The following is a 13,966-nucleotide window of genomic DNA, read 5'->3' on the forward strand; positions in this document are numbered from 1 at the left end:
CACCTCCTTCTATAGTTTTTATGCAATAAAAGCTGAAACATTTGAAGATTAACGTGTCAGAGATTTCTTAAAACTGTGTCTAGTAGTGTTGTGTTTGAAGAAAAGATGCAAGTCGTGGCCTAATGGTTAGAGATTTAGACTTTGGTTGTGGGTTTGACTCTAAGGTCCAGCAGGAATTGTCAAATAACCAGCGCTCTATTTCACCCTCAATACCAGGACAGAGGTGAGACCTTGAACAACTAAGGCACCGTACCTTCAACTGCTCAATGGGTGGTGCAGCAATGCCCATGCTCCGGGTGTGTGTTCTCTACTGTGTGTCTGCATGCACTTGGATGGGTTAAATGCAGAGCACAAAATCCAAGTATGGGTCACCATACTTGGCTACATGTCACTTCACTTCCTTTACTTATATAAACAATTGTTATAACAACTATATTGATTTAAATGAGGTTGACACTGTTCATTTCTTGTTGTCTTTCAGCAGATATCCAGCCTAGTGTTGTTGTTGTTATTAGTGAGAGTATCATTCAGGGCATCATTTATTGGACTTCTTTCATTTATTTTCCACTCAACATGTGGCAGAGCATTACCTTAATATTTAATTATGAATATTAAAGCATGCATCATCAATCAGTTTTGATAGAATTTTGTTTCTCTGTTGTTTTAAGTCACGTTTTCATCCAGGTTGGAAAAACTTCCTCTTCTGGAGTGTGTTTCATCTTTGACCTGTCCTGAAGGAATAATTATAACAAAGATCAGTGGCCACTTCTGTATCATGTTAAATCAGGAAGAGCAGCACTACAGATGAGTTTGATTGTCCATGATCGTCACTGTCAGCTTCAGGGTGATTTTCTTTTAAATGCTTCTTTAATTGTTTTGCACTACAGTGACTCCCATTTTGACATTTGGTGAGACTAACCATATTTTTCAAGCTTAGAAATACAATTGATTGCTTGTACAATTGCTGCCATTACTGTACAATAACTGTCCCAAGGACTGTTTAGTCTTTCTCACCTCAAATGTTAATGACAGCATTTCAGTGATTAAATTGATTGATTTAATATTTATATGGACATTTATTTTTTATTTGCTGCTTGAGAAACTTTATCAATATTGAAAACAGCTGGTTAATACTAATACCACAATACAATTTTTTTTTTTCATAACTTTTTTTTTTTGTGAACTGTTTCTTTGACATTATGTGGATAAAAGCCACCACCAACCATCACCAAACACAGCAAAGAGATGATAGGGATGCAGATTTATGCCCACACATTTGAGTTTAGGAGGGGTTTTGTGGGTACTGAAGTGTAGGAGGTTGATGCTGTATGTTTGATGTTTTGCATACTCATCCATATTACTATCTCTTTCCCTCTTCTTCACTGGATTCATTAGTTATGCTTGAATATTTTTTCAATAAATGTTAAAAGTATTGGTTTAAAGACATCTGGACCTGTGAGAATGAACCCTTTGACCTACACATGCATGTTCATGAATTGAGTTTGTTCTTTTCTTTTCTGTGTTGTAAATAATAGATAAGCTGTCGTGACCAAGCAAGGCTTCCCTCTACCCACTCAAATAATGGTAGTTTCTGCTGTGTGCTTATAAAAAGAAAACAGATAGCATAGAAAAGAACAGAGCAAGCTAGGGTTAGAGGTCTGCTTTTGATAATTGTCTAATAAATGATAAAGGGGTGCAGAGCCAGTGGTGGTTTTGTAGTCGAACATCAATGCCTTGAAATTTATGCAAGCAGCTATTGGTAGCCAATTGCAAATTGATAAAAAGATGCGTGACGTGAATTATTTTTGGCTCATTAAAAATTTATCTTGCTGCCGCATTCTGGATTAATTTTAAGTTTGATAGAACTGGCTGGAAGACCTGCCAAGAGAACATTGCAATAGTCCAGCCTGGACAGAATGAGAGCTTGAACAAGGAGTTGTGCAGCATGTTCCGAAAGAAAGAGCCTGATCTTCTTGATGTTGAATAAAGAAAATCTGCAGGACAGAACATTTTTAGTTATGTGGTCTGGGAAAGTCAGGTGATCATCAATCATAACTCCTAGATTTCTGGTTGTTTTTTAAGGAATTATGGTTGATGTGCCTAACTTGATGGTGAAACTGTGATTAAGTGATGAGTTTGCTGGAACCACAAACAGTTATGTCTTGGCCAGGTTGAGTTGAAGGTAATGGTCCTTTATCCAGCAAGAAATGTCTGTTAGACAAAATGAGATGTAAGCAGCTACCGTCGGATCATCAGGATGGAATGAGAGGTAGAGTTGAGTGTCATCAGCAGAGCAGTGATAGGAAAAGCCATGTTTCTGAATGACAGAACCTAATTATGCTATGTAGACAGAGAAGAGAAGTGGTCCGAGAACTGAGCCCTGAGGCACCCCAGTAGTTAGATGCTGCGACTTGGACACCTAACCACTCCAAGATACTTTGAAAGACCTATCTGATAGGTACAGTAAGACTCAAACCACTGGAGTGCAGTTCCTGAGATGCCTTTTGCCAATAGGGTTGACAGGAGGATCTGGTGGCTAACCATGTCAAAAGCAGTGGACAGATTCAGGAAGATAAGTACTGAAGATTTGGAATCCACTCTTGCCTTGCTCTTCAACAACTTAGAGCAAGGCAGTCTTGGTTGAATGTCCACTTCTGAAACCAGACTGGTTGCTGTCAAGGAGGATGTTCTGTGTGGGAATGGCAGAGACTTGGTTTAACACAAGCAAAAGCAGCTGCTGTGTTTCAAAAACCAATGCAATGAAATTTCATCAAATTACCTCTTTAATTTGATGGATCTGACTGGGTCAGAAACAATATCGGCACAAATAATGGTGTGAGTTTTGGGTGAACTGTCTGTTTTTCTAAACAATGAGTGACAGAGGGCTGAATGTCTGTTTTGACACTGTGTTGAAACAATTGCCCACTTCACCTTTAAGGCCCTGTCATATGATTTGTGTCAATGTTCTCTAATGCACTAAACTTTAATCCAATGTCAATACCATATCATGACATTCAAAGAAAAAATTATGAATTGCACAATGTCAAAAAAAGAATGCCTTATAAAATACCCTGTCACGACGCTATCTGCAGTATTTTACATGTGAAGGCCAAAGCAATGCGTGACCTATAGGTGACTCATGATTGATCACAGGTATATATATATATATTCCACTCCAGAGATCCTGTTCTGGTTTCCATCATGATAGTCCATGTTCGTGTTAAATTATGTGCAGTCTTTCAACTTTAAACACATGCCTAGCTGTGTGGAGAATAGGAGTGGAAAATGGTCAGAAATCCAGTAAATGACACAGAAGAGAGCGATAGCAGAAAGGTGAATGGGATAAGGTTAGCTCTTGTTAGTTTCAGTTAAGGGCCAGAATCATTAAATCTTCTTTTAAGGTTCTGGAAGGTGAATAATTCAGGTGATTTCTCAGAGGAGGAAGAAAACAGTACCACACTCTCTCCTGATCCCCTTCTCTCCCTATTGCTCTTGTGCATAAATATTCCTTTAAGATGGGATGGGAAGTTCCTTGATCACTTTGTTGTCCAAGGTGTTTCAAACATTTTTATAAAATTGAGTTTAAAGCAGCATTTCACAGAAATTTATTTTTTTATTATTAAATTAGAAAATAAAAACAAAAATAAAAATGTTTTAGGTAGCTCCTCATTTAAGGGTAAACAAATTGTTGATATTTTCTTTGACAGATTATTATAGTAGTGTTATTTTCTGTGACAGATTCAGATTGTTAACACTGAACATTTAAGTAATATTTTAAATAAATGTATTCTTGTTGTTGTTGAATTTTAAAGTTAATAAAAAAAATAGTTTAAAATAAATTTATTAGCCTATATTATATATTATGGGTAATTAATGGTTCATATTTTGGTTTTGAGAGTCCCGACTCCCCAACAACAGGTTGACATGCATGCAATGTAAAAAACACTCATTGTTTTATAATATTCATTTATTTTTTATCATATTTCCTGAACGATTAGCTCAACGATTAATTTTTCTAAACCCCTCCATGTGCCTCTAATCTACTGTGATTGGTCTGCATCATGACTGTAATGCCTGATAAAGCAGGGTTTATGAGCACATCGTTACTGAAGAAACGGCTGTTTTAACCGCTCCAAAAAGTGGCAACTAGTGTCAAAGAATGAATTTGCAATTTCATTCATAACAACTGAAAAGACCAACATGTGGGCGGGGAATATTCTAATGTTTTGTGTTGATGTCGCCATGAAACATCTTGGGATTAGTTTTAAAATCGACTCGTTTCAATGATTCAGAGTCGACTCCTTGTGAGACAATAACTTTATACACTGTGCACTTTCTGATTTAAACTTTGCATGATGTTTTTATTCACTTGGAGCTCATTAAATGTAGCTATTTTTTTTTATAAATCCATAATAGGGGCACTCTAAGGTAGTTTTTTTTTTTTTTTTTTTTTTTTAAACCTATTTCCACATGCAACGATTAACTAATTGTTGTGGTATTTTGACAGATGAAGAAATAGAAGCAGTATTTTAAAGAAATATTATTTCTGAAATAAAATAATACATTTTCATTAACTTAATATAATTATATTAGTATTATATAATTAATAATAATAATATAATTAAATAATTAATTAATTCACAATTATTTTCTGAGGTTGCCATTTCTATGTTTTTCCTCATTTTAAATAATTTTTAGTTCGTTTTCTCTTGGATAAACTTTCATATGGCTTTGGTTACATTTACAGATAAAGGGGGTTAATATGTTGGAGTACAGCGACGCAGCTGTCAGAATCAACATCATTGCTGAGATTTATGTACAGTACCAATGTGAAAACTAGAGTACAAACCTCTATAGGGCAAAATAAATGAACTGCAGCACCGTGGCTGTCCCGCGTGGACAATGCGGGAGGATACCGCAGAGTGTTTAGTGGGAGGGGAGAGCACAGTTCAGGGGTAGAGGAGGCGCACGACACATCGAGAGCAGTTCGGTCACTATCAGCTTTAGGGATGTAGTCGATGCGGCTTGAGCTCCGTCTGTCCGAGCTCGTCAATATGAAGAAACATTCGGCCCGGGTCGCGCCGCTGTCCGCCTGTAACAGCCCGGTGCTCACCCTGACCAAAGTGAGAGGTACGTGCGCAACACGACTCGCGATTCAACCTCGTTCTGTAGGGCGATCTGCTTTCCTTACGCGCACTTAGTCTGCTCTGTTGCGTTAAAACCGTCTATGAAATTTAAATCGAACTATAGTGCATGCGAAAAAAATTGCATAAAAATAAACACCGAGAAACACCGGTCTCCTATGCGCATCACCAGTACAGATGTTTGGTTGTTCTCTGCGCCTTTTATGGTTGGAATATTAATATAAACAGATCATTGTTGAGGTTACAGTGCATCAGATGCTAAAACATCTGAATTCGAAAAATCCTAAAGACATATGATTTTTTGTTGCTATCATAATTTAGAATCAATCCAAATAGTTTTATATCTCAAAGCATTTAAAATCCTAGTGGATTTCTGATTGTAATTGCTTCAAAATTACCACGAATATATATTTCTGATGAGGTTTTAAGACTAAGAGATTATCTGATTATCTGCTATTTTCTTGAGGATGTATATAATCTGCTGTTTCTACTGAGACACAGCAAACAAGTCCTTAATTCTAGACGATGATGTAAAAAGTGCCTCTACTTGTTAATGCAGACAGAAACTATTTTTTTTTTTTGAAACTCCCAATATTTTTGTACATTTCACATGCTGTTTGTATGCATAGAACTGTCATTAATTGACCCCCTACTTCACTAAACTGCTACATTTATTACTTTACATTTTCCTCAGGTTTTGTGGTCTGTATCAAACTTGTATGAGCACAGGAGAAATATCAGCAGTTATTGTGAAGATTTGACTCAGAACATTGTGGCAGGCAGTTTTGACATACCCTGACATCTCATTTATGCACACTTCATAGTATGAGTAACCATCTTCTCCAAGGGTCCAATCTGAAGTGATGACCAGCACCAGCTGGAGAAATGGACTACAAATCAACTCTGACTCACTGATGAACTCATTCTTCTGAGACCAATGCGCGCTTGTTATTGGTAATCACTATTTCTTTGGATAGTTTAATTGATTTCTTTTCACACATATTGTAAATTCACAGTATATGGACTGTTGATCAAAGTGTCTGGCTCAGAGGCGGATGTAGAATATAAAGAATCTGCTATACTCTGGACTACTGTATGTTTGAGGTGGGATGTTTGACACTCATTGATCTTTGGTTTCAGCCTTGGCTCAGACCCAGCGGTCAGTGGTTTAGGCCTACGATTACTAAAAGCTTTATGCTGGCAGTTCAGAGATTTGTTGGGCCTTTTGGGCTTCCTTTGAGGTCAGATACTGAAATTCAAGGGCTGTTTCTTCGTCCATCCAATAGAAACCTGAATGTTACACATTTGTTATGAACAACCAGTCAGTAAATACACAGATGCAAGTCTAACGAGCACAGTTATTGATTTATTTCGAATTGTACATAAAAAAAATATGACTCGCAGTTCAGTGAGTGAGTTATTTGTGAACATCTGTGAATGATTCACTGACTGATTGAGTCAGATTCAATCCACAAATTAACTGAATAACCCATTGAATTCTTTTGACTGAGTCAATTAGTAAGAAACTGTGAAAGGTGTTTGTTTGCAAATCAGGAGTCATGGCTTGCGCGGTGTTCATTTTTGTTTGCAGGAAAACACTGGTCACAAACAGTTTCCCCGAATGCATGTTAGATCACTGTTGTACATTTGTTCTTTTCATCTTCACATTTGGAGCCCTGTATGTCCAGAAATCCCCAAGTTCAGTTTTAGCCAAAGCAGAATCCATTTTATTTAAAAAGCAAATTGCTATATGGAGATATACCGTGTTTAGTTATTAGCCTACTTAGAAGTACAGCTTGAACGTTAAGCCAGAGAAATCTGAGAACATGAGCCGTTTCTCCATCAAACACTAAATGTAATACAGGGTGGCAGAAGTAAGAGGCTGTAATAAACCTGCAGTGAGTCATTACACCGATGTGACTCAGATGCCTTCACTGCCAAACTCTGTCTGTTCACATCTTGGCTTTCATAAGAACTCTGCGTCCCTGTTTGGAAGCCAGTGGGCTGTTTAAATTGGTTTTTGGTACATATCCAGCCATTTAATTGAAGCGTTTTAATCAAATATTTCACAGCAGTCGGGGCACAAAACATCCATGTTGTTGTGAGTTGTTTTTCTGTCTGACATCAGTCAGTTAGATACAGAGCTTCAGTCTAAGAATAACTTGCGTGTTGCTTGTGATACGTTTGTGTCTGGATGCACATAATCCTGACTAAGAGACATTTTGCATGAGTGGGAAACGGGTGCTTCTGTCTCTTGTTCAGCTCTACACTAGTTAGTGGGAGAGATCTCATCTTCGCTTCACTTCAGATGTTTACATTTTCTTTTTTGATTTAAAGATATTAAGAAAGTCTTTGCTTGGGGAAATTATTATTCATTTCATATTGTCTGATATATTTTCATTCCAACAGTAAATTATAAGCTTATGTACAGAATATATTTAAATACTTAATTTTTATTACAGACAGTATTTATTTTGTATAATGCTTTAAACATCTCCGATCGATACAGAGTAGGAGTGATTCATTCATCGTTTGAGCGAATGATTCAGTGGCTCACTAACCACTTGTAGTGTTCATGAATGAATCAGTAAAGGCCTATTTGAACTTGATAATTGATTCTGTCAAAAATACAGTCACCAACTACTGGAGTTTTACTATATCAATCTTGAGTCTATTACTGCAAATTTCTTTCTTTCTTTTTAAATGCAACCTTGATTTGTTTATTCAAGGAATTCATTTTTAGTTGTTTTTGCCATAATTTTTTCTCCTAACCCGATCTCACGGCATTTCGTACATTTTTCACAAGGTGGCTTATTCGTACGACCACACTCGTACAAATTCATACGATTGTTGGCAAACCGTACGTATTTTACGAGTTGCACAATTCGTAAGAATTTGTACGAATGACCTACACCTAACCCCGCCCCTAAACTTAACGTCAGTGGGGTCATATAAAATCGTACGAGTGAGGTCGTACAAATTCGTACGAATAAGCCACCTCGTAAAATATGTACGAATTGGTCGTGGGATAGCCTTGACTCTCCTGAAGTGTTTCTTATTTACAAGAACAGGACTTTATGCATCTAGCAAGACAGCATTTTATTGATGGCACACTTGTCTCAGTGTTTGCAGACTGAGCTGGATTAGTATTGTACACTTAAGTCGAAGTCTAACTGTCAGATTACTTGGACACTTCACACGGTCAGTACATTAGTAGTGTGGAAAGCTCTGTTTGGAGAGACACCTGCAGCACTAGCTCATCAATTAGATTCAGCAGGGGACTTTTTTGTATTGATCTTGAGCAGGAATGCTGGCGTGACTCCAGTCAGAAGCTCTTTCTTCTGCAGGATCTACAGGCTGCGGTGGAGAATGGGACATAGAGGGGTTGGGATAGACTATAAGGTGTATATGAAAATATTATTTGGTTACCCCAAACTGTTGGTAGTTGTATGACAGTTTCCAGAAAATATTGTTAGTTGTATAGATAGTTGTCACTGATTTACAAAGAGTTGTTAGACGAGTCACTGAATTAATCAATGAACAAGTATCTGTGGTAAACAGATTTAAAAAGGAATCAGTCAGTCAATTAATCAAATATACAGGGATGATTCAAAATCTGATCGGACTACAGTTCATTTTTACATTATGTTGGTGAACGAACGGGTGAATAATCTTTCAAACAAAGTAATTCATGTTTTTGAACTAATCAGTGAATAATAGAACGGCTCATTCATAATGTATGCCCACCAACTGGTGTAATGATGTAACCTACAGAAAGATCCACTGAACCAATCTGTAAAAAAAAAAAAAATCCACACGACTGGATGCCTCTGATGCTCTGTACTAGTACGCAGCCACACACACAAACACACACACACACACACACACACACAAGCAAACAGTGGGCAGCTGGCACGGTTATGCTTCTCTCTGTCATGTCCATGAGCCGTGAGCAGGGTCACAACAGTGTGTGACATCTCAGGCATCTGTTCTTCTAGCTGGACACTGCAGGATTCACTGACCTGCAGTACCAACACACACACACACACACACACACACACTCACACTCTAAAGCCACTTGTTTTCATGGACATCTTTTGACACAAGCACATACAAATGTCTTCCCAGCTTCGCAGAATGAATTTGCAAAGTAAATATCAAAATGAAATATCTGCATATGGTCTTACTGTGATTAGAATGTTTGGACATACTGCAACAATGTGTTTAAATGAGTGTGTCTTGCTGTATATTGCTGAATAATGTCTTTCTTTAATTGCATATGGAGAGATTGTCTTCTATACAAACTTGGAACAGCACTGCCACAGAGCCCAAACAACGAGCTAGAAAACATATGGTGCTGTCAGCATTAATGAATGGTAATTTCTGAAGGACTTTATCATGCAACAGAAAAACATCTGCCACTCTTATCAGTTCTGGACAGCTTGGGAGTTTGGCATTGGTAAGATTTATGCATTTATTTATTTCAAATAAGTATTTTCTGCTCACCGATACTGCATTTAAAGAAAATCAGTAAAATAATATTTAAAAATAATAATAATAGTAAAATATACAATTTCTGTGAATGCAAAGCTGAATTTTCAACTTTTTCAGGATTTTTTAATAAAAAGAAAATCCAAAAGAAATGCATTTATTTAAAATCTAAATCTTTTGTAACATTATAAATGTCTTTACTGTCAATTGGCTGAATAAAAGTAATAATAATTTGTTTTAAAATAATTTTATTCAGTAATAATAATTTGTTCAGCCATTTGACAATATTTTGTATTAATGTATCCTATTTTCTCTAAATTTCTTTGTAGTAAGGAACCATCACATCAACACTGATTTTTTCCATTTTTGAGTTAACAAAAATCATTCAATCAGAGTTTTAAATTGATTCAAGGAAATGAATCGAACCAATCGTCAAGACAAGGCAAAATAAAAAGTCCATTAAAATCATTGATGGCATTGTAACTGACAGCATGCCTCTAATCATGGTATATTCCTTCCAGGATATGTTACACATATGGCTGGGATAAACAATTAATTTTTACACTATTAATCTATAGATTATTTTTTCGATGCATCTATTAATCTAAGGATTAATTTTTTCAGACCGATTCGATTTCAATTATCTCCCCATTAATTGACTACTAACAATTTATACATGTTGATTTACATATCTGAATGAAAAAAAAACATGAATTCCTTAAAGGTGCCATCTGTCATGTCTGGCAAAAAAAAAAAATCAAGTCATACTCCACATTCCATACCAGATGGGGGCAGTATGCCTCAATAAAGTGAATTGGTCTACTCTAGAGTAACAAATGAGAAACGGCATAGTCTCTATGCTCCGCCCCTACCTTCACAACAACCCCACAGCCATAGCCGAAGCCTAAGAGGACGTTTTGCCTCCAGACGCAACGTTGGGTGATGTCAAGTGATATTGAAACATGACATCTTCAAGCTACTCCCCTTCACCTTTACCAGTCAATATGTTCCTATTCGTTTTGTTCATATTACATTTTGAGTTGTATATACACATTATTTGAATTAAATTAATTTGACAGACAGCATTCTGTCAACATCATTGGTAAACATCAGACAGCTGATCAAAGCTAGCGCCAACCAACGTAACCAGAGCTGCCAACTCTCAAGCATTCACCGTGAGACACATGCAATTGACCCTTTTCACACGCTTTCACGCCACACATCAGAAAAACCACGAAGCAAAGAGGACACGGAGACCAACAGACTAGACAGAGCAGGTTAGTTATGAAATAAAACAACGGGTAAGTTATAGATCGCTAATTATCAAACGCAGCTACGATTAGCCATCGTTAACATTAGCATGTTTATCGAACAGCCTTCGATACATTTCTATGTTATAACTTCCCGAAAACAAATACACAAACATATAAAACAAACTTCTAGCGAAATACTAACAGCATCTAACGTTAGCTTACCAATCCAAAAGAAATGTTGCAAGTTCGGAGTGGAACCTCATTTCTTTCAGGTCCATCAGTTTTCTCCAGCGATTGAAAGCAGTGCTGATGTTTACTCTGGTCCTTTTCTTATCGGATTTGATTTGTGTTTCCAAGCGCGGTTGTTTCCCTGTAGCGGGTGACGCTCTCTTACCTGAACTGAAATGAAGTAGTGTGCTATACTTTCCACACGATTGACATCAGGTTCAAGTACACGCCCACAAGCCGTGCAAGTTATTAGTGTATTGCAGGTTGGCTGGTAAATATGTTGCCCGCATACCGCCTCCTATTGCCGAAACTGGTATTACGTCACCTGTCGGGCCAGGGCTAGTAATGCTAATTAAGGTTGAGATCTCTGCAGCACTATAACTTGCCATTTTTTAAATGACATCATCGCCCTTATTTCTTCTCATTCTTTTGATGCGTGTAGGTCATGTTATGAATATTTCTACCTCCATTTTTGCATATGGCACCTTTAACATTGCAATATATGTTTATTGCTCTTAAAATTACAAAATAAAAGACCGACTAAGAATGCATTACTTTGCACTTGTATAGAGATAGCATTCAATAAAACCTTGAAGCCTTGAAAACACATAGCTTACTGAAACAAGCTTACTGAACACATAGGGCCTAGCTTACTGAAAAAAGTTCTGCTTTCAGATGAAAATAACAACAACTTGATGTCTAGCAATCAATAAAAAAGGTAACCCAAAATACTTGTTTAGAGCAATTGAAAGAATACAATAACCAATGTAAACTTGAGGGCTTTAAGCTAATACAGAGAGTGCTTTTCCAAAAAAAATAAAAATAACAGTGGGAGCCAGCAGCCTGTCATTGAAAAAAAAAAAAATATATATATATATATATAAAAAATAATCTCAGAATGCGCCACGTGAAACTTTGGCGTTCCACCCTTTTTCTATCGTGTCTAATGATTTTTGTTAATATGCACGAGAGAGAGAGAGAGAGAGAGAGAGAGAGAGCGCCCAAGACAGCATTCGTGTAGTTTGAAGACTGTGAGTGCGCGAGCGCGGGTGAAACTTTGGTGTTTCACCCTTTTTCTATCGTGTTTAATGATTTTGATTAATATGCACAAGGTAGAGAGAGAGATCAAGAAGCGCTCGTGTTGTTTGAAGACTGAGTGCGCGCGCAGCCGGGGTTCTCTCTCGTACGCGCCCTGTCAGGCGCAGCACTCATTCTATTCTACATCACTCACCGATCAAATAAGGCTTTGACAGCCGCCAAAAAAGATCAATGCAGAAAAACTCCTGGATTGGTTATATAACGTTGGACAGAATGTTGATCCGGACATCGCATATATTCAGCGCACATAAGGTAAACGTTTTGCAAATGTTTTTTAGAGAGATATAAACAGGTCGACGAATCGATCCGCATATTGTGCGTCGACATATTTTTTGCGTCGACGTCATCGATGACCCCAACGCGTTGTCCCAGCCCTAGTTATGCATCTAGGGAAATCCACTAAAAACTGAGCCAGAATCCATGGGATGCTGCACTGTAAAGCTGTACCACCATCACCCAGATGGCAACACATTCATATTTTATCTCTAACAGTTTGAAGTCATGCACCGATGTCCCAGACACGCTCACGATGCCATTACAAAATAACATGGACCTGCTCCGTAGTGCGTGTGTGATCGAGGAGACTGTGCTCTTTCATGCTGCTTGAGCTCAGTGCAGAGTTGGCACTACAAAGAACTGGCACTTATCAGCAAGCGAGATCTGCACTGCAGAGACAAACAGAGGAGGGAAGAAAGCTACCAAAGACTATGTATGCATTCAAAAAGAGATAGACATGGGCAAGGAAAAGGCTCTGGATTTGTGTGCAGTTATGAGGCATATGTGACTTTAAAATAACAATTTTAATAATTACTTATCCGCTATGAGTTTAGCAATGCATATGGTCACATCATTATGCTAGAATAGGGAATCTGTGCATCTGTTCTACAATAGGCTCATATTCTGTGGCAGTCATACAGCTGTACCAAACAATCATCAGACCTAATGTCTTCCACAAGACAGCTGCAGTGCTTTAGTATCAAGATGCAAACATAGTCCACCCCCCCCCCCCCCATTTTCATTCCAGTTAAAGTTTATTTTTGTGTGTTATTGTAATTATTATTAGTAGTAGTAGTAGTAGTAGTAATTGTCTATAGTTTTTTTTATAGAAGCTCTGCCACAGGTTTTTAAAAATTAACCACAACTTTTTATAATTCAGACTTTTCTCACAATTTTGACTTATAGGATATAATCAGAGGATTGCAAGAAATAAACTTTGTGTTAACATGCAGTTCTGCGATGAAAAAGTCTGAAATTAGAAAAAGCAAGAAAAATAGCAAGAAAAAAGTCTGAATTGTAATAAAAAGTTGCAATTACCTTTTTTACTAAATTCATTTTTAAGTTCTAAACTCTTAAAGATTTTTTTATTATTTTAATAAAAAAAAACATTAAAAAAAGGGAAACTTCCCCTAAAAAACAAAACTTTTGAGCAATGGAACGGTTTCACGGATGTTAAAAAGTTCTTTTTGGAACAATAAAATGATGCCAATAAAGACACTTTTTTTTTCACAATTTTTAAGAGCGTTTTACTTAACTAATCATAGCTGCAGATCCTATCATGGGTCATACATTAAGACTCTCAATTAGAGACTGAAGGCATATTTTGGCTAATATAGGAAAAAGGGTGAAAGACAACTCATTAAATCTTAATATTTTTTTTCCATAGGTTATGGGTTCAGATTGTGTCCTCATTAAACCAGAACCTACCGAATGGCATTCCCTGACACTCACTGTCACAGTTTTTGCTGAGTCTGG

General features: G+C 37.1%; 1 protein-coding gene across 4 annotated transcripts in view; it reads left to right on the forward strand.

Annotated features, from left to right (window-relative positions):
- The window catches only part of LOC128025986 (putative thiamine transporter SLC35F3), a 49,355-nt gene that overhangs the window by 20,613 nt on the left and 14,776 nt on the right, over window positions 1–13,966 (forward strand). Inside the window, exons 1-3 of one of the 4 annotated variants that reach the window (XM_052612635.1) lie at window positions 4,986–5,130; window positions 5,992–6,098; window positions 9,430–9,603. The exons of 2 other annotated variants lie outside the window; for them this stretch is intronic. In XM_052612635.1, coding sequence (XP_052468595.1) covers window positions 9,543–9,603 — 61 coding nt within the window. In that variant the 5' untranslated portion in view covers window positions 4,986–5,130; window positions 5,992–6,098; window positions 9,430–9,542. Of the gene's footprint in view, window positions 1–4,945; window positions 5,131–5,991; window positions 6,099–9,429; window positions 9,604–13,966 lie in introns of those variants that run through there. One more of the 4 variants, XM_052612634.1, reaches the window with a different exon arrangement.

Source organism: Carassius gibelio, chromosome A13 (assembly GCF_023724105.1).
Source record: "Carassius gibelio isolate Cgi1373 ecotype wild population from Czech Republic chromosome A13, carGib1.2-hapl.c, whole genome shotgun sequence".
Classification (NCBI taxonomy): Eukaryota; Metazoa; Chordata; class Actinopteri; order Cypriniformes; family Cyprinidae; genus Carassius; species Carassius gibelio.